Below are 20,407 nucleotides of genomic sequence, written 5' to 3'. Positions count from 1 at the left end.
CTTAACATTATTTTAAATTACAAATTGGAAAACTAAAACCCAGATGAAATTAAGGCATTTACCTCAATGTTGTCCTCCCCAAACTTCTCCACTGCGGTCTCTTCAGAGTACCCACAGGCTCCATACTCCAAAGGAGTAAATACAGTAGTTGGAACATTCACATAGTCACACTGTATGGCATTCAAAACAAAACAAAAAACCCACACAACATCAGTAATAAAACCAGCACACAGCAGGCTGAAATACACGAAGAAAAGCTCAATTATTCACAATTCTGAAAGCTCTTTTGCTTTTGTAAATTGTCTTAAATTAAGGTACAGTTTTGTGTTTGTCCACTCCAGAGGTGTTAATTAGAACAAGAACAAAAAGACATTTTAAAGCTGCACTAACGTTAATATGCACAGATTAAATGGAAAAGGAAATTCAATGCTCCATTTTAAAAATGCACCAGATCACAGGTCCAACTGGAGATAAAAAGTAGCCTGTTCAACCACTTCTACAAAGCATGCTATTTTTAGCTGGGGATGCTGCAAAGGCACCACTACATTCAAAACTCATTTTTCATCAGCTGTGGCCTAGGTGATGCCAAAGAACCAAAGACATGAAGTACACCCAACTGGGTGGACAGCAAAAACTTGCCACTTCTCCCAGTTTTGTATCATTTCCAAACTTTTTGAGGGTGCACTTGTTCTCACCATCCAGATCCATTAGCTGAGATGTTAAACAGCACTGGAGCTATGTCCAGCCTTCAGCAGGTCTTTGTCCTGCTGCTCACAGCCCTGGTTTTCAGCCCACCTCACTGCCCACTGACCCAGCCTGCAATGCATCCATTTGGCTGTGACAATGTTATGAGAGACAGAGCCAAAAACCTTTACTAGACTCAAAATAAACAAACATCCACTGCTCTTCCCATATCCACCAAATGAGTCATTCTGCCATAGCAGCTTAGCATGCTGGTCAGCTCTATTTCATTTCTAGCAATTTTATTTTCTGCTTATTTCAACTCTAATTAATTTCCTTTGTGACTGGGGATCAACTCAGACGCTGATTAGTATTCCTTCCCCACCTATCCATGACGCCTCATTACATTTCAATCGCCTTTTCCAGATTTGTTACAAAGGCAATGTAAGCCACTCCCATTAAATAGTTACTCATTTCTTGGATTCACTGAATAAGATGATGCCTCCTTTGGCAGCATAAGGATTTTTGTACCTGGAGAGACTTATCTGGCATAAAATGTAAATTAAGACATATCCATTGCATTGCAGGAATAAAAAAAATCTGGCTTCTGCTACAGTTTCTTAAACCTTGCCTGGCTAATTCAGCATTATGCACACCGATTCAGGATTCTGTTCCTGCAATACCTGCCAACGTAAAATAAAACAACTCAATCAAGCCCTAAATCTGGCTGATAGTTGAACTGGCTATGAATACAGCAGGCTCTGAAAGAGAAAAGCCTTTATGGTCATGCCATATGGTTATGAAGGTGAGACAAGCACCCACATCAGTACAGCAGCTCTTTAAAGGCACTCTCCTCCTGGTTTAAACACAAGGTATAAATGAGTACCCATATTACTCCCATTTGAACAGCCATAACCTGGCTGAAGCCCAGAACTGCACTAGTGTGAAACATAAACACTGAATCCATTAATTCAGCTATTCAGGTAAAAATATGTGCTGAGTTATTGGTACATCTGATTTTCCTTTGTGTCCATATTCAGTTATGATTAGGAATGTGTATTGCCTTGAAAACATACAGATGAGAAGTGAATAAAATTAGTGGAAATAGCATTGAAAATTAAGAGCATCACAAACTCCTATTACACTCTATTTAGGATCTGAAGGTAGGTTTCATAAACTGTCTTTGAATTGGTATTAAAGCACTCAACAGGATGGGAAAGATTACTGACTTTTAGGGAAGGCAGTAGAATTAAAAACAAGTTAAATGATTGATCTCTGTTAATTTCATTATCATTATACTCTGAGAGAAAAATAAACCCTCTTAATAGGAAAAAAAAAGAAACTACTGCTTAATCCATAAGGTATTAATTTCATCCTACAAAATTAGCAGAACACATCTGCAGTAATATCTTTGCCAGGGGAGAATTAAAATGATCATCAAAGCTAATCCTTAAAATTCTACTGAGTTTTCCATAAACAAGCAGACTTGCACTGTGCACCTAGAAGCAGAGCAGTGCCAGTGTTTTGTGGCAATGGATTCCTTACCTTTGTGGTTGCCCCAGCATAAAGCCTCCGAACTAACAGCCTTCCTGCTTGGATTGCCACAGGTGTGAGTTCCAGCTTGTCCTGCAGGATATCTCCAATGGCATAGATGTAGGGCACGTTTGTCTGCTCCTCATCATTGACAGGGATTTTTCCTGTTCTGCAATTGGAATTAACAAGAAAAAAGATCTAAGTGTTCTGCTGGTGAAGACTGGAGGTGTAAATAAGCTTGCAGGAGTTAGGCCCCTTAGGTTTAAGAGAAAGACTTGTGTGTGAAGTATGAGGGAAAGAATTCATATTCATAACCTCACAGTCCTGAGCAGGATTATAAAGTAGGGCAAATTGGACCAAAATGACAGGAATTCACACACTGGATGAGGAAGCAGCCTGAGGAGTTGTGATCCGTCTCCTGAATTACTGAGGTGAGGCATAAACCCTCTCCTGAAACACCCTCCTCCACCAGCTGAGCTGTGTCCTGGCAACTTTCAGGAATGATAGGAAGAGACATCTTCCCACTCCACTTGTAGGACAAAACAATTTTTCCACTACTGAAATTTCAGTCCAGTGGCTGAAGCTGTTTATAGAAACTTATCCTTCAGGCTCCTACACAGAGACAGGTCAGGCTCTTACACACCTTACCTATGGGACAGCCAGCAAGCATTTTAGCTGAAAGTGCACTGAGCTAATGGAAGTTTTTAATTATTAATATTTCCTACTTCATCAATAAATGAGAATGTGCAGTAATCACCACAGGAAACATGTAACAGGGAAACCTAATCAGACAGACACAGAAACAGTCACACAGTAACTAGAGAGACCTGTGGCAATTCCCATATTAAAAATTCAACTTCCTCAATTTTGCACTTGTTAACAATTATACAGTTTATGTTAATCATTTTATAGTTCATTCTACTTAGCTAGTAATATGTGTCCTGACATCAGAAAGATGTGTACTCTTCTAATAACCAACATGGGTCTGTGCATTTTGCGTGGACCAAAATTTCCACTTATTTGGATTATCAGAACTGCTCCCTTTGATAACATCAATTACTGCATTCATGTATAAAAACTCTGCACTGGTCAAGTTCATGGTCCCTTGTCTTTTCTTCAAAGGGAAGATCTTTGAGGACCCACTTGCCTAGAAGATGCTTCAGTTACCAATATCAAAAATGTTACTGATAGCTCCACTCCCTGGTGCAACAACCTCACTACATTAAACATCCAATACTCTTCTACAGGAGACACAGATTGTTTCCAAGGGTTGCTTCAAGACAAGAAATAAATTCCTCCAAAACCTAAAACACATCAAGAACTTCACCTGTGAGTTCAAAGAATGCTACTTGAACCTTATCTTTCAAAATAACATATAGTGGCATTTACATTAAAACATGAACAAAACTCACTGCTCTAAAAGCCTGTATGAACAAACAGGCAGATTTCTGCCCCAAGAGGTGATAAAAGCAAGGAGACAAGACAAAGAGAGTACAAGGAACAGCTGACAGATCCTAGAAATCCTGCAACTGGAAGAAGATAAGACAGACCAGTGAACCTGGAATGAGTGGAACACTTTTTTCTGCCAGGAATTAGAAATTGACATTTCAGCAACAAAAAAAGCAAATGTGGCAGTACTGTGGGAGAAAACACTGCTATCTGCTACATAGTGTCCCATCTCAGTGTATACAATCAGGAGACAAATTTTTCCTGCAAAATTTTTCATCCAAATTTTTTTTTTTATGTCTCTGCTCCACTAGAATTGTAGCAGTACACGACACAAGCTCAGCAGTGAGTGGCACTCAGAAATCTGTCCTTACTTTTCATTGATCTTCACTCCAACTTTGTCCAAACCAATTTTTCTCGTGCATGGATCTCGTCCAATTGCTAGCAACACCTGCAAAACAGCAATGCACATTACTAATTTTTAAAACCTCAAAAGTGTATTTTCCTTTGGCTATTATCTTCAATATATACTAGAGATCAGTATCCAAGGCTTGGTCACAGTAAGATGAAAATATTTGTTACCCATTGTACATTCACAGAGTTTAAGACAAGCTGCACCATGAACTAACAATATCAGGTTTTAAACCTAAGATTAAAAGCAGTCAAATAGCTTTCCCTAGAAAAATACCTCAAGAATGTTCTAAACAAATATTTATTCTTAATAAACATTCTAAATGAACTTTTTATTTAATTCCAGTTTTATATCAAAGTGTTATCCCATACCCTTACCAGAGCAGGTGACCTCAAAATGCTCCATAAGGAAAGGGCTCTCTTAAGCAAATAAAAATACCATAAAATAGTATTTTAAAATCAGAAATATAATTTACTTATATAGGCTCTCAGCCAACTCACTATCTAAGAACATTATTTTTTGAATATTATTTGTTTGAACATTTGTTCAGACCAGGCCGAATTCTTACTCATCCTATCAACTCTGCTACCTTAACTAGCAAACCAAGTTCCAACTTTTGCTCCTACAAGGAAAATTGCTACAATTTGGACAAATTGGAAAACTGCCCAGGTAACTATATAATGCTTCTCATATAACAGCTAAGAACTCTCCTGAAGGAATCCTGAGATCTCTTTCAAGTCTTGCAGATAACCAAACACACCTAATCTTCAGAGCTGAAGGTCTTAAAATGCAGCACCTACAGGTCACAGTTTCTATGAGGAGTGACAGCATTTCAGTGGAAGATGTAGCAACAAAAAATAAGAAGTTTCCTTAATGAATGGATGGTATTGCCTTCCTTGCTAAAAAGCTTTCATTATTATGGTGTATGTATTAAAATCCTGTGCTCTGCTGCCATTGTTAAGGTGTCTCACACTGCTGGCTCCCAGATGCACTGAGACATGTCCTTGTTAGGGGATGACTGATGCACTGTACAGGTAAATGAGGTCAGTGGCACACAGGATTTGCAGTCTGAAGTCCCAGGCTGGCAAAAACCTGTCTTTATGCATTCTGTATAGTTCCAAATATTCTATCCACAGCCTTTTTTTTGTCCTTTTAGCATCAAGGCCTATGAAAATGGGTGGGGTGAGGTGTGATGGAAACAGTCAATCAAGCATACAATGCCATACCTGCACACTGCAATTTTACTGTTTTAAGTCTGTAATGAAGTTTCCTGACAGACCTGCCATGGGGCATTAGTTGTTTTTGTGAAGATGTGTCACCAACAGGTCTTGAGATGACATCTCACCCATTTGTTTAACTCCTGAACAGACCATTGCTTTGTGCTAACTACAAAACATGCCTTAATTACTATGAAAGCTATTATAAATCATTACTTATAATTTATTACAAATAGCCCACTGGGAAAAAAATCCTGCAATTGATTCCACATGACCAAGCTCATCTACATCCCTAAGCTAAGAACCAGGTTTCAAAAGCATGCAAACTGATTTGGCAAGGTATAATGACTTGGGACTTTTTTTTTTCCAGATTAATTATCTGCTTATTGTGTGTGATTAGCATATCGTAATGACTAAAATAATTTTTAAAAATCTGAAGTGTGGATAAAAATACCCTCCAAAATCTCAATATTAAGTGAAAGGCTATTTCACATTCTTCATGCATACAGACAGGACTCACAGTATTGTATTCCCCTTCAATTAGCTGGTTCCCCGTTGTGGACTTGGCTGTAACTTTCAGAATTCCAGGAGTTCCTTCCTGAACCTTCTCAATCTACACCATTTTGGAGATTGCATGGGGTAAAAAAGAAAAAAAAGTTTAGTTTCAAATAAAAATATACAAATGCATATTTTTCCCACCACATATCATTGAGAGTGTTTTAACCATGACCTAAAATTAAGCATTTATTCTAAAGATTCTTTACATTTCTACTTGCATATTTTAGTATTTTATGTCCCTGCATTTATTCTTATGACCAACACAACAAAACCTCATTTCTGTTTATAAGAGTGGGCTGATGGCTAAGTTCCTGCCCAAGCCCACCACACGACCTGTTGTACCCACTGGGGACAGAGGAGATGAGTGGGAAAGAAACTCTTAAAAGGCCTGGAAACACCATCAGACATTCTCTCCAACTGCTGCCATCGTTTCTTCCACTCATGGGAAGCCACTGCCATTGAGAGCCCTTAGCAGTGCATACATGAGACATGGAAGTGTCAACACTTCACATAATTCTGGGAAATTTTAGTGCTCATCCTACAGAGAAAAAGGTACTTTTCAACAACACCATTATTCCTACTTCATGTTCAGTATTTAGAGGCAGCAAAGTAAAGTTTGTGACCAAGTTTTTATTCCTGACCTCTTTTTTTTAATATAAAAAAGCCAACTTTTTGTGCCCTCCTACCAACCTTAAAGGATCACTGTGCTAAACTGCTCCTGTTCAAAGGCAGCATTATTTATAATAATTCCTCTTTTTCCTTCAAACACCTCAACCAAGGGTTTTAATAAGTGCAACATACATAACTTCAAACACAAAAGAGATGAGAAAACCTGCTAAAAGCCTATCCAGCAACTTAGGTTGAAGGATATTCTCAACTAGAAAAAGGGCCATATATTTTATCCTCATTCAAATCAAAGACATATAGTGAAGGAACAGTGTAAAATACACAGAAGTGCATTTTGTGACTCTGGCAATGGACTGCTCATCACAGGAGGAGCCTGGAGGCTCTGGAGGAGCCTGCTTGCCATTTAGTTGAAATGATCTGCTTGTAAAAACAGCTTCCTTCTTTCTCATCCCCCACTAGAGCTTACAGAAAGCTGTGTCTGAAACAGAAGATAGACAATCATCCCTACTTTTCATACAGCATGGGATTTATGCAACAAAAACGTGCATAAAAACGAAGTTCCTTGAAAAAGCCATTTTGACTTCTCACAGCAGCTCTCATTCTGGAGGACATGCTCAGACCCACAGTGGGAACTGGCAAGAACATTTTTAAAGCTGCTCTTGACAGTGCTAAGAGTGGAAATGAACAGTCTTCACTGAATTTAATGTTTTAATCCCCAAAGTGTTAAACATGGTAACATGCTGGTTTAACACCAAATTAAAATTGCTTAATGTGATTTGCTATTTCAAAATAATTAAGGACCATTGTGGAAAAAAACCATAAAGGAAAATACTGTTAGCCCCCTCTGAAGTCTTTGATAGGGCAACTTAATATTAGAAAAGCTGCAGAACTTCTAATCTGATTTAAATTTAACCTGAACGTGCCTATCCACGTGCCTATACATGTATGTATCTAGCTGCACAAGCACTTCTACTGAATTCAACAAAAATTGAGCAAATATTTAAGGACTCTGCCAAGTAAAGGATACAGATGGATACTTCTAAAGCCCATTTACTTTTCTGGATAGTCCACTAATCCTTGGCATATAAATCCAGTATTTGCTGGCTGAGAATTTGAAAACTGGCAATGAAAAATGTGACTTCTTGTGATGCACTGAACCCTGATCTTAGAGGAAATTATGAATCTGCTTAATTATGGGCCTGCAAGAAGTTTCACAGATTTCAGGACAACTGCTGAATTTAAGTATATTCAACATTTGCAGAACCAGGATAAGCAGGTGTAACATTTTCAGTGTAACATATAATAACCCAGCTAATTCTGATAAGAACAATTGATTTTGTAATCTCACAGAATTTTAATACTAAGATTAAATTATACCTTTCAATTTATTAAGATTCATGGACTTAGTTTAAAACAAAAATAAACCCATTCTATATTACAGCAGATACAGTAATGCAAGTTCAGCTTTGTAGTCATTAAAATAATTTACATCTTAAAACACTATGATGGGTATATCCCAATCAAATTTAGTCACTTTGAGCTTACCTTGATTGGCACAAACTCCCTAATGAAGCTGACTCCATGTTCTTTCATATATTCTCCAATTTTGTTTGCCATATCCTGGTCAAATCCTCTTAAGAGAATGGATCTCACCATTACAGTGACATCTAATCCAAGGCCTGCAAGAAATCCTGCACATTCCAAGGCAACATAGGAAGCTCCAACCACCAGGGTTTTCCCTGGGCAGTAAGACAGAGAGAAAAGATCATCACTGGAAAAAAAAAAATGAAAAAGGAGGAAAAAAGGAAAAGAAAGTTAGAGGCAGTCAGAAGATTGCCTTGTGCTTTATATTTATCTATTTTTTTCTGTAAGAATAGAACTTTATTCCTTTTCCTGCTCACTAAAAGAAAACTTGCTGAATTTTTTTAGAAGCTTATCTAGAATACAAGATCAATATCTGACAGATTAAAAAGTTATATTTAGGAGTACACATACCAAAAAAAAAAAAAAAAAGGACCATGAAAACTCTGACGCGCCACAAAAATGTGGAGGGTTTTCTAACAGATATTTAGGACAATTGTTAAAAAATGTAGGTACTTTTTTTTCCCCCTCTGAATCTTGCTTTGAATATTTTGCTGCAAATTTTAGCTCCTGAGAACGAAAAGAGGAAGGGGTTCAGCTTTAAGAGAAAAACACCATCATCACTTTGAAGACTTATCCTTCTGCTAGAGCATTATACACAGTGTCAGATATACACAGACAACAAACCACATGAATGCAAAACACAGCAGCAGGCAAAGATAGAAGTACAAAATTATGGAAAACATGCTCCTTTGCCTGCTTTTCATTTCTTTCAACTGCTTCATCAAGCTGCATCAGTTCTACCACACTTTGGACCTAGGCTATAAAACCAGGGGTTTTCTACAAAGCCAGGACTCATGGAGGCACCACACTTACTCAGCAGACACTTAGAGTTTGGCACTACAATTCTCCAAAGGTTTAAATCTAAAATAAGTGTCCTTTTGTCAGGGTGGTGAAATCAAATGCAATTAAAGGCTGTAGCATAGCTCCTATATCCCAAGGAACTCAGTGAAGGTTACACAGACAGCCTCAATGTGATAGTATGTAACTCTGGAATTCCTGACTCCTCCACCTTGAAGTTACTTTAAATCACCACTTCACAGGCTGTATTATCTGTTATCTTTAATTTCATTGCTACTTATTAGAAAGGAAACATACCACATGGTGTTTTGGTTTCAGAGGGATTATGCCACTTACTTATTTCATTGCTATATGTTTGCCAGCCTGTAATTCCAACCTCTGTTTCTACATCAAGTAACTTAAAAGTTACTGTGATACAAAACCACATTTTATCTTCATATAACATTCCTGCTTGGCCTTAGCAATTAACCAGACACTTGAAACCAGTTTTTTCAAAGGTTATCTTCCCTGAGTAGCTGGAAAAAAAAATTGTGCTGAGTTTCAAGACTGCCCCAATGCATGAAGACAGATTTCTACCAACTTCATAATGTCACCAGCTATGCTCTTCGCACTTTCCCTGATATCTGAGTACAGAGGTTTCTTCCAAGCAGACTGTGCTCCTCAGTATGGGGAATCATTCACACATGAGGAATGTGTGTAATTTATATTTTTCCCAGCTTTTACCTGCTAATGCAGTGCTCCTTGTCTCCAGGTACACCCAGGTAACGTGGTCGTTCACCAGTGGCAATGATAAATCTCTCAGCCGTGTACAGCTTCTCAACTCCTTTTTTGTTTGTTGCCTGCAGACAAAGTGTTAGTGAAAAGTGAGTGTTTTACCTGGGAAAAATTATTCTATTTGAAAACCATTCAGAAAGCACTGCAGGAAGACACAGCAAACAATGGCTCTGGAGTACCTTAATTGTGTGTGGCCCAACGAATTCTCCATATGCATTCTCATACGTGACCTTCGTGTCCCTCAGGGTAACCCGATAGCCCCAGTTCAGTGAACCAATGTAATTCTGAACAGATTCTGTCATCGTCATCCAGTTGTGTTGGACTGTCAGAAACAAAAGAGAAAGGTTCATCTTTTACTCTGAGGTTTTCTTTTTCCATGGTGAAACTTGTATTCTAAAACAGATTCTTTTCATGACCTGGTCTTATTGGTTTGTCTTCTTTTGTTTGTTTTATTTCAGGGTAAATCTACTGAAATTCAAACAATTACATGAGCACAGACAACATGAGAGGTCAACAGGTATGACTTAAAACATTGAAAATTAAGACCTAATGCATTATTGACAAGTTTATATTGACAGATACTGTGAGCAGGTGACATTGGTAAACAAATGAAGACAATCTCTGAGAGTTGCCTCTGCATGCTCTCCACTACAGGATTACAGCCTAAATAAATCATAATCCTATAACCATGCCATAAAAAATAAAATCTGTCTTTTTACATGGTAGCGACACACTTAGGGAAAAGAAATCCTTGCTTGAAGCAATAAGAAGTTTCTGTCAGGCAGTATTTTGGGATATTCCATTAAATGTTGTGGAACATTCAGAAATGGAGGAGTATCTTACTGCTTTTATTCACACAACAGTCTCATCAATTACTAACATGATCAGAAGCTGTTAAGAAATCAGACATGGAGGCAATAAGACCCATGGCTTTAGACTTGAAAAATGCTTCAATTTAAGGATAATCTCCCTGAAGTTGCCTCACATTGTTAAAGCCAGCACATGCTTCAGTTCAACAAGCAACTGAGTAGGAGAACCACCTCAGGATTTTCAGTGCAAACGACAAAACTGAAAAAAGTGTCCTTCCTTACCATCTTCTGTAAACTGCCATCCAAATTTGCGTGAATCTTGCAAGGCTTGTCCCAGTAAAGCTGCCTGGTGCATCAATTTTTTAGGTATACAGCCCACGTTTACACATGTTCCTCCAAGACCTGAGAGAAAGGAACAGAATGTGGTTTTCAGATCAGTGTGGCAGATTTCAAACATGAGAATGAGTCTCTGAGTAAACCTCCTTTATATCAGGGTTGCAGTGAAGAGAAATTTACCCCATGAGCTTCCCTGAGGTGTAGGTGTGACAAAGTCCAGCACCATCACTTTCTTTCCATATTTGGCAGCCTCCTGCAAAACAAATTAAATAAGACACATATCTAAATATTAGGGGTTAAATTTGGAGTAGACGATAACATCATGCATTGCTGAAAAGCTTTGTGACTTTTAATTAAGTAACAATGAATGATTTGCAAGGGAACAGACAGACAGTCATTAATCTTCTGAAATCATCTGTGCATTCAGTAGGAAAAAGAAGATGAAAGGAAGGAAAAAAAGGCATTCATCCTGCTACACAACAGCATGGCACCAGCTGCTACACAGGAGACTCTGAGTCCAACCTCCTCTTCACTCCTCCATCCTGTCAGTTTGTCCAGACTATTTCCCAACATGCCCATTTACTTTTAACATACTTAATAAATTCCTAATTAACCCAGATTTCCCTTCAAAGATGGTTTCTCCAACATTTGTTTGAAACCACATTAGACAATGACATAAGCAGTCACAAGCATGACAACCTTAACGACTCTATGGTTCTATATTTCCCCTAAGAAGTTTCATTAGGAAATCTACAATTAATGCCTGTAAATGATGATACTGAGAACTATACACTGATTTCATTGCTCCCATCATGCTTTTTAAGAAAAAGGCAAAAATCAACAGTGGTAACTGCCACCATGGAAAATTACTTAGGGAAGCTCTGTGAAGCTGAGAAACAACAATGACAGATTCCTCCCATGAGATGAAGTAAAATGACTTTGCTACTTGGAGTAGCCAGAACTATGCTGGCATCATATGATGAGTTCTTAGACATGTAAGCAATAACAACTATAGGCACATGATATTACTCTAAGGCCATGGGTTTGGTGTGGGAGGAACTGGACAGCCTTTAGCATTCTGCTACCAGTAATACTTGTTAATCCAAATAGCTGACAATCAGAATTCCAATTTTAAATGTGGTTTACTTCATGTAAAATGCAAATCATACTTCAAATAATGCAGGCTATAGACACCTTTGGAAACTACTCCTGTGCTGGATTTCCACTTCCAATAAAGATCTAGGCTGAACCAAGAAGCTAATTTCTATCCATCAGCAGCACCTCTGAGAAAGTTCTTCAGAAAGGCACTTAGGGACTGAACTGAGACATGTCATTAAAGCTCCTTTATAATGACAGCTCTTAAACACTGCTCCAAAGAGCTTTACCAGGGCTAGCTGAGTAGAATGCATGGATTCCCAAGCTCCACTCAGCTACACACTCACATGACACAGCCCAGCACGGCATTGCCACCTCAGCAGAGATCACACACAGATACAACCACTCCTGCTGAGGGATTTGCCCACAGCCACAAACCTGCCCTGTAGGCTCTCAAACCTTACAGGGCTCAGTGCAGAGCTGCAGGAGCACAGCAAGGCTGCTTAGGGCTGGAGCTGCTCTGTGTGAACTGAGAGCAGGGGCTTGGCACTGAGCTGAATCTGCTGTACCAAGAGAGCCTGGCAGGGTTAGCTCTCACTGTGGAGATAAACCTCCAAAGCAGCAAGCTCTGAGCACAGTGTAGAGAGCAAGATGTGTACACAAAGCTGCATGTGTCAAAGTGAAGAGCACACATTTAACCAGTTTAGTTAAGCTGCTCTAAACCTGAGCATAGATATGTAGAACTTCATATGAGAGCTGTGTAGCTGGGGGTTTCTTCTGTTTTGGCTTGGGTTTTTTTAAAGCACTGTTAGTTGATTCATCAAAAAACATTGAACAAACTGAGTAAAATTCAGAGGTTGATGTGTGTAAAACAACTTCACTTCAACCATGTGAAACTGATTTGAAATACACACATTTACTGACAGTGATGTTGACTTTATTGATCTATAGTCTCCTGCTCTACTCAACAATCAGTTGAGAACACTAAGAATCAATACACTTTATCCACTGAGCTGAAGGAACAAGGCAGTTTATCCTTCCATTGCACACCTTTTCTGTCCTACAACTGAAAAATGATGCAAGAAACATCACTGCTGTAGCTTCACAACGTAGCACCTGTATAGAACAAAGCCATTTGTCTCCTTATGGAAAATTTACCAGCTGGCTTCTTGTTACTGCAAACTCTTTGCATTACTGCAAACTCTGTTTTCCTCTTGTTACTCTCTCCTGTCCCAGAGCATCTCCATCCTCTGAAAACCAGTGTTTGCTTCTCTTTGTGGTTCTCAGAATTTTTGTAGATCTTACCTGCAATCCTCAGTCCTACACCATGACAACAGTGCCCCTGTTGATAGGAAAGCAGTAAAAAACCAAAAAAAGACACTGGACCTACAATCCATCACTCAGCCCTGCACATTTCCATTAGAACAGAAGTACTTCTAAGAGACCAGGGTTCAGTGTGAATCAAGTGCTATGCTAAAATATTTTCTCATTATTTTCTTTCACTCCACCATGACCTCCTCTACTCCTCGAGAACAAAAGAAATGCCCCCTGACTGGAGGAATAATCCACCTCCAGGTCTTGAGCAACAAAGTAGTTTTATTTATAGGAATACTCAATTCACTTCTAAATTGTTAATCCTAACACAGACAGAAGAGACACAACTGTCAGTCTTGCCTGACTACTGAGGTAAAGGAGAGCTACTGGCTTATATTAAATTTTGGCAAGTTTAAAATATTTGGGATAACGACAACTGTAATAGCTGGTATATTTTATACCACCATGGACTCTTTTCATTAATTCCAGTTATGCTTCTAATAGTATTATCCTAACCAAACCCCATAATTTATCTGGCTACAGGCAGGAAATACCAGACCCTAGAAATGAAGGGTGAGACCATAACTCTGCTTAAATATAGGCAAAATCTTCATTTATGCAACTATATAAGCTCAAAAATCACTGACTCCCCCTTTTTCAAGAAATGTCTGAAAAGACAGGTCTTTCACAAAGAAATAGATACCTCCTGATGTTAATTTTGAATAGTTTTGAAAATCTTTTCATTTATGAATTGAGTTTAAATTCAACTACTAATAAACACTATTAAGATATCTACCTGCTGTTTTCCAACAGCATCATTTCTCATTAGCAGGGACCAAGTTTCATGGTAGTAAGGACTATTAAGGAATATTAAGGAGTATACCTTGTTCTCCTTCTTCAGAATACAGAGAAAAGAATATTGTGCAATTGGCACTAACCTCAAAAGAAATTTCACTGATCAGGCAGAAATTCTGTGCCCCTACAGTGTTAAAGATACCCAAATCCAAGACACAGAGGATGTCACCCACCTAATTAAAAGGAAAGTAGAATTCTGTATTTTCCCCCTCATACCTTGGCAGCTGCCAGACCACCTGAGCCTCCACCAATGACAATGAGATCATAGTCATAGGAATGTGGCACTGGTGTAAGTCCATTCATTTCCATTGTTTTCTCAGGATTGTCTTCTTCCTTATGTTCCTGAACAGAGAAAGCAGAAAGTAATAGGAAATATTGGAACATTACCCACAGTCTTCAAAAATTCATATTTTCATTAGCAAATATTGTGATAAGGGAACATAATTGCATCTGAATTTTCTGAGCTCTGCTTTTAATTAGCTTTAAATTTCATCTTCTTAATCCATCCGTGAATAGCTCTATACCTGTCAGATACTGAACTCTAGATTTTCCTGTTCATTGGAGCACTGGGCATCCTTGCAGAGCTTTGTCCTCCACAAAAATGCAACTCCAGTGCCTCCTCATACTGTACTCCAGGATGCTGCTGACACAAGCATTCCATTAATTTATTCTATTCTTTTCATCTGCCCTGGACTTTCCTAATTAGTGTTTTTCCCCTCCTCCTGCATATATTTATAGGAAAATACAACCAGCCTATGCAACACTGTACTAATCCACAATAATTACTAGCCTTATCAACAGATTGAACAGAACTGAATGAAGAGAACCATTTCTGAAAACTGCATTTTTGTAATATGTCAATGTTTATCATTGCTTTGGTTTAGTGTAACTTTGGCATCAAATGGATCAAGTGTGACCACTATGGTTTCACAAAAGATTTTTTTTTTATCCCAACTACTACCACAGAAAAACTACCCATTAGTCCTAAAATGGATTTTGACAGCTTAGGCCTTAAAGAACATGGTATTGTCTTCATATACACTTTTTAAAATGGTAAAACTCCAATTTACGAGGACTTCAGACCTTCAACCTTTTGGAGTTGTGGCAATATTCTTAATGCCTCTCAAATTGCAGGACAAGATCTGAAGTGAGGAAAAATAAGATTCCTTAGCTGATGTAAATCAGTGAACATTAACTAAAGTAATGAAAAGCTTTTAAGAACAAACCCATAAATTAAGAAATCCATACTCTGCCACTTTACAAATATGTGTTTCTGTCTGCCTAACTTGGTAGGACTTGATTCAGTACTACTGGAATAGTTGTGGCAAATCAAAGGAAAGAAAAGAGCCCAAAGAAGTTTCCCTTGTCTTTTCATCTTAATTTTGTTTTGCATTAAACAGCCCTTTGTGCTCAACCTATTCTACTGTTGCCTTCCTCTGAGGTTATTCCCCCTCTGTCGCCTTCCTCTGAGGTCTAATTAGTCCCTCTCTATAACTATGTCTACCCTACTGACTGCTGCCAGAGCAGCCATCCCACTGACAAAAATCCCCTATCCATCCCATGGACAGATTACACAGCAGTGGCAGCAGAAATTCCGGCTGTGCATCTGCCTGCAGAAGGTTGGATTGTAGTAGTATTTCATAACCCCAGGCAGCATGTTAATAGTAGAAACAAAACTTAGAAAAGCCCTGTGGCTGCTGTGGAGACATCAAAAAATACCTCATTCTACTTCTTTTTGTCCTCCTCCTCCACCACTCCAATATCCACCCCTGCCACTGAATCTACTTTGTGCTTGGTTCCCTTTTTTCTATTTTTCTAACACAACCATTAGCCAGGATCAAACTTCCTACTGCAATCAGAGCAAAGGGGCATATATTGTACTATGATATGCAGCTTCACTTCATTTGTATTTAGAGATGTAAAATGAGAGGAAGGGTGCCATTCTTTCCCAAAGCACACCTTGTTTGCTTAGTGCCAAGAGGATGGTGTGAAGCACAAGGGCAGATTAACTCCCCCACAGTCATCAGACCCAGCTACCAAGAAGCATATCTTCATGATGCATATAGAGAAACCACACCAGCTACTGATTTGCTTAGATCACTATTTATATCATGCTACTTTTTTCCCTCCTTTTAAGAAAAATGCTTTATGTTTTCACACGGATTAAGAAACCAGTTTTTATTCCCTACTGTTTCGTTCGTTTTTCATTTTTTCTTCACAATAACTGTTTATGAAAACATATGAAAAATTCAGATTAGACAAAGTAGATTACAACCTTCATCACTTCCTCCTAGAACCCTTTTCCAAAGCAGCCAGGCTCTTGACAAGCTCTGCATCCCATTTTCTGGGCAACTTGTTCATGATCATGATCCCATCCTGAGAACAGATCTCCTGCACTCTTCACCCATGAGCTACAATTTTACAAGAAAGTCTACATTCTGATTATTGTTCAACATCAAAACTGAATTACAGAGTTTAAAATATATCTCCCCCTACCTTTAAAGTTCTCTCATCATCTCCTATTTGCTTCTCCCGTACAGAAACAACTGGCTGGGAAGTTTCTGCCGCTGCTTCGCGCTGCCCTTCTCGCAGCTTCGGGGCTCCCCCTGTGAAATAAAGGATAAAATCACCAAGTGTCGGGAGAGGAATCCTTTATGAAGGCTGTGCTCCTCGAGAGAAACTGTCTGGGGGAGTGGCCTGGCGGCTTCATCGCTTCCTCATCTGTGGCATGTCTGTCCCAGGGCAGTGTTTCCTAAGGCGACTTGTGACTCATTTGCAACGTTAGGATGACTTGCGATATTTTCCTGTTGAATAAAATCCCATGCGAGAGCTGGCCGAGATTTCTGAACTTTTTGCCGATCTAACAATATGCTTGGATCAAAGTAAGGAAATATTTCCCCTGGATAAGCCTGAAGCTTCAGTCTTAAAGGAAAGTGATGATTTTTAGCTTTCTTGCCCAGAAAGTGACATTTAAAATCTCATACTTTTAAAACTGAATTAATTTTTTTAGTTTTCTCCTGCAATTAGTTTTGCAGAAACTTCTTTAGTTCCATATATTGATAAATGTATTCAAAACACTTGAAAAGATTAGTTTTCCCACTGGTCATAGCTGATCTTTGTATACACACACACACACACACACACGTGGATATATATGTATGCACACATATATACACACACACATATATACACATATATACACATGGGTGTATATATGTATCTCCAATATAAAAGTTAAAGCATATTAGTGAAAAGAAAAAAACAAAACATATTTACACACAGTGAAACTTTATTTGATGTGACATCTAAAAAGAAAAAAGTGGGAAATTTAGCAGTTGATTGGAATCCATTATCATCTCTGCCTTCCTCCACATAACTCTAAATTATGTTATGCTTAATTTCCAATAAATGGGTCAGTACACAGTTGTTTGTACTTAATCACATACATACTTTGCAGTGCACAACCAGCATTAATTAGCAAACCCTGACATGTGCCTGTATTTAGAGAAACAGCCATGCTGAATGCTATGTATACAACCCTTGGGCACTGAGCCCACAAACCTGAAAAGCATTCACACACACACAAATGAAAAAAGGCAGTCATTGAAAACTGGTCTGTAATCTTGTCATCTTTGACTTCTTCTCTGAAACTTGGTGTTAAAATTCCTTTATCTCACAAAGGTATAGGGAAGAGTATTTTGGTGATGGTGGTTAAGGGGTTTAAAGTTCAGAATTGTTATGCAACAGTTAACAGTACTATTAGTGATAGATAATACTTTTCCTATTCTAGTTGGGGAACATACCCATGTAAAAAAAGAAAAGCAAGAACACAGGTTTTGAGCAGCCTTCACAAAGGATCATTTCACAACCTTCACAAAAGACAATTTTTTGCTTCATTATATTATATTAAAGCTACAGTCCTGTGTGTACTTGAAGCAACTGATGGAGTATTTTATTCCTGCAAGTTTGAACAATCTCAGGAATGTTCACCTAAACTTGTGTCTTCAGTGAGGTAAAAATCTAGTCATTAGACAACACAGGAATTAATATGAATAGCTCTAATTATTTTCAGGTAGATCTGTGCCAGAGGTGCCAAGTTTTAGCAATAGCCTCAAAACCCAAAGGCAACCACAGCCCCTGGCAGAGACTTGAAAGGGTTTGGATGTTGGCTGGCTCTGCTGCTGGGGGCCTCTCCCTTGCTGGTTTGGGCAACTTGCCAGAAGCAGGATGACAAAGCAGAAAGTGCTCTGTGTGTCACCAGCTTGCTCTCCATAAAAATCCATCCATTAACAGCGATTGCACTAACCCACAGTCCTGGTGAATAATCAATACTTTCCAGAATGAATCAGCAGAGTGAGACTGCTAAAGAGAAGCTGAGCCATGGATCTGCTCTGGAGAACCCTCAGAGACAGGGTCATGAGGATGACTTTGCCTGGTACAGATCTGCATTACTTCAGCAAGCCTGTAGCAACTCACAGCACTGCAGGAAAGCCCAGTGAGGCTCTTGCCCTGCACTGCCACCATCTTTTGGTGTTGTTAATCCCAGTCTAGGAGGTGGTGGCTGTTGAGTGGCACCTTCTCTAGGACCTGCTGAGTGCTCCTTGACATGGGGTGAATTGATCTAACCAATCAATACTAAAAATGGGGACAAATCTATTCTCTTCCGCCACACTGTGTTTTTTTTCTTTCTTGCTGTCTGCATACTTGGAACCAGTTCTGGCAGACATCAGACCCGTGCATGAGCTAAATCAACTCATTAGCCTTGGAGAAAACTAACCCAGGAGAAGAAAAGTTGTGGACAGTTTCCTACCAGTCTAACAAGCTCAGCCAGCTCAGGAAACCATCCTGTGGTGGTACCACGGGAGAAAGGCATTCCCAGACCAGTAGAGAATAAGAGGACACAGCAGCACCTCTTGCTAATAATGACAAAACTACCAGTTTTTCTCAGCCCTTGTTAAACCAAAAAAAATCCCCAGCTTTTTAGCCTTGCTTCTTGAGCAGAGATAATACAGTGAAACAACTATGGTATTTTTAATCCATATCCTTCCTTATTGGGAGTGAGCTTCCTCACAAACCAAAGTCCTCCCTGGCACCGAGGCCTCTGAACTTTTGACTGTTGGTTGCGTAACTTCTGCGGTGGAAAAAAGGCACAATTGGCTTTAAAAGGCTTTGATCAGGTGGGAACAGTACCAGCCCAACCCAAGAACACAGACCAGCTTTGTAAGCAGAACTGCTCCAGGATAAGAATTGCCTCACCCTGCAAAAAAGATCCAGGGATCCCACCAGCTGCAGAGGCAGGACATGGGCACCCATGGAAAACACTTGCCCTTCAACAACTCACTTTGAAGGTCTAGAAGTGGCACTTCAAGGCAAAAGTGTCCATTGATTTATGTAGATTTTCTGTATTACACAGATTAACATTACCAACAAGAAGGAACTTCACATTTTTGACAAACTATAATTTAAAAAATAGTTGTCTATACTCCAGGAGTTCAGAAGACACCTTTAAATTTGTAATGTTTCTAAGCAAGCATGTAACTTGCTTTAGAGCCCTCTCTTCTGGCATTGGGGAAGTACAGGCTATTTCATATGACAATGAATGTTTACCTTCTGTCCAAGTGAGCTTTTTAGGCAGGGAAATTTTCAGGTTTTCCTTCTATTGCACAAACTCAAACACTTGGTAGTGACGACAACAGAGCCATTACATCATTCAGATTACCAGGCAAAAACCCCAAGCCTTTAAAATAGACACCTCCACCTGGATCATATCACACATGCACACTGAGAGGCTGCCTTGCTGAACTGACACAACTGAGAGGAACTGGAAGGCTGCAGCTTTGCTGGCATGGCATCATTTGCTTTACCTATTAAGCTGTCTTTGTCCCAGCCATGAGTTCTCTCACTTTCACTCTTGCAATTTTCTGCCCATCCCACCAGGGAGGAGTGAGTGGGGCTGAGATGCCAGCTGGGCTCTCAAGTCCAAAACCCACCGAGCTTTAAGACTTGACAAACAGAAGAGTAAAGTGCATTTTCCTAAGAAATCAGAAGTTCTCCAAACTATGTTACTGCTTATATTTATCCAGTGTGTTGTTGCAAAAGCCTTCAATTTTAATTGTATTCTTGTTAATGCCCTTTTAATACCTAAGACCTTAAAACCTCCATTTAAATAAGGGATCGCTTGAAATAAGGGATCAACCTCAAGGCATAATGTGGAATAACTGAACTTTGCAAATAGCTGAAGCAAGGGCTCTAATTTGTCAGATTTCTGTTAGTGTAGTCCTGACTGTAGTACATAGTATTACTCCAAA

General features: G+C 39.0%; 1 protein-coding gene across 3 annotated transcripts in view; it reads right to left on the bottom strand.

The window, feature by feature from the left end:
* Positions 1–20,407, bottom strand: part of TXNRD1 (thioredoxin reductase 1) — a 39,339-nt gene that overhangs the window by 8,410 nt on the left and 10,522 nt on the right. For all 3 annotated transcript variants that reach the window (XM_085049652.1, XM_085049650.1, XM_085049651.1), the window contains exons 2-12: positions 16,596–16,705; positions 14,316–14,441; positions 11,016–11,088; positions 10,782–10,901; positions 9,870–10,012; positions 9,640–9,755; positions 8,020–8,245; positions 5,810–5,902; positions 4,035–4,111; positions 2,227–2,383; positions 63–170 (exon numbers count right to left, since the gene is read on the bottom strand). In XM_085049652.1, the coding sequence (XP_084905778.1) occupies positions 63–170; positions 2,227–2,383; positions 4,035–4,111; positions 5,810–5,902; positions 8,020–8,245; positions 9,640–9,755; positions 9,870–10,012; positions 10,782–10,901; positions 11,016–11,088; positions 14,316–14,408 (1,206 nt within the window). In that variant the 5' untranslated portion in view covers positions 14,409–14,441; positions 16,596–16,705. The remainder of the gene's footprint in view (positions 1–62; positions 171–2,226; positions 2,384–4,034; positions 4,112–5,809; positions 5,903–8,019; positions 8,246–9,639; positions 9,756–9,869; positions 10,013–10,781; positions 10,902–11,015; positions 11,089–14,315; positions 14,442–16,595; positions 16,706–20,407) is intronic.

Source organism: Lichenostomus cassidix, chromosome 1Ab (genome assembly GCF_008360975.1).
Source record: "Lichenostomus cassidix isolate B80296 chromosome 1Ab, HeHo_3.0, whole genome shotgun sequence".
NCBI classification, from domain to species: Eukaryota; Metazoa; Chordata; class Aves; order Passeriformes; family Meliphagidae; genus Lichenostomus; species Lichenostomus cassidix.
The sequence above is the reverse complement of the archived record's forward strand: the minus strand, read 5'-3'. Positions and strand labels throughout refer to the sequence as shown.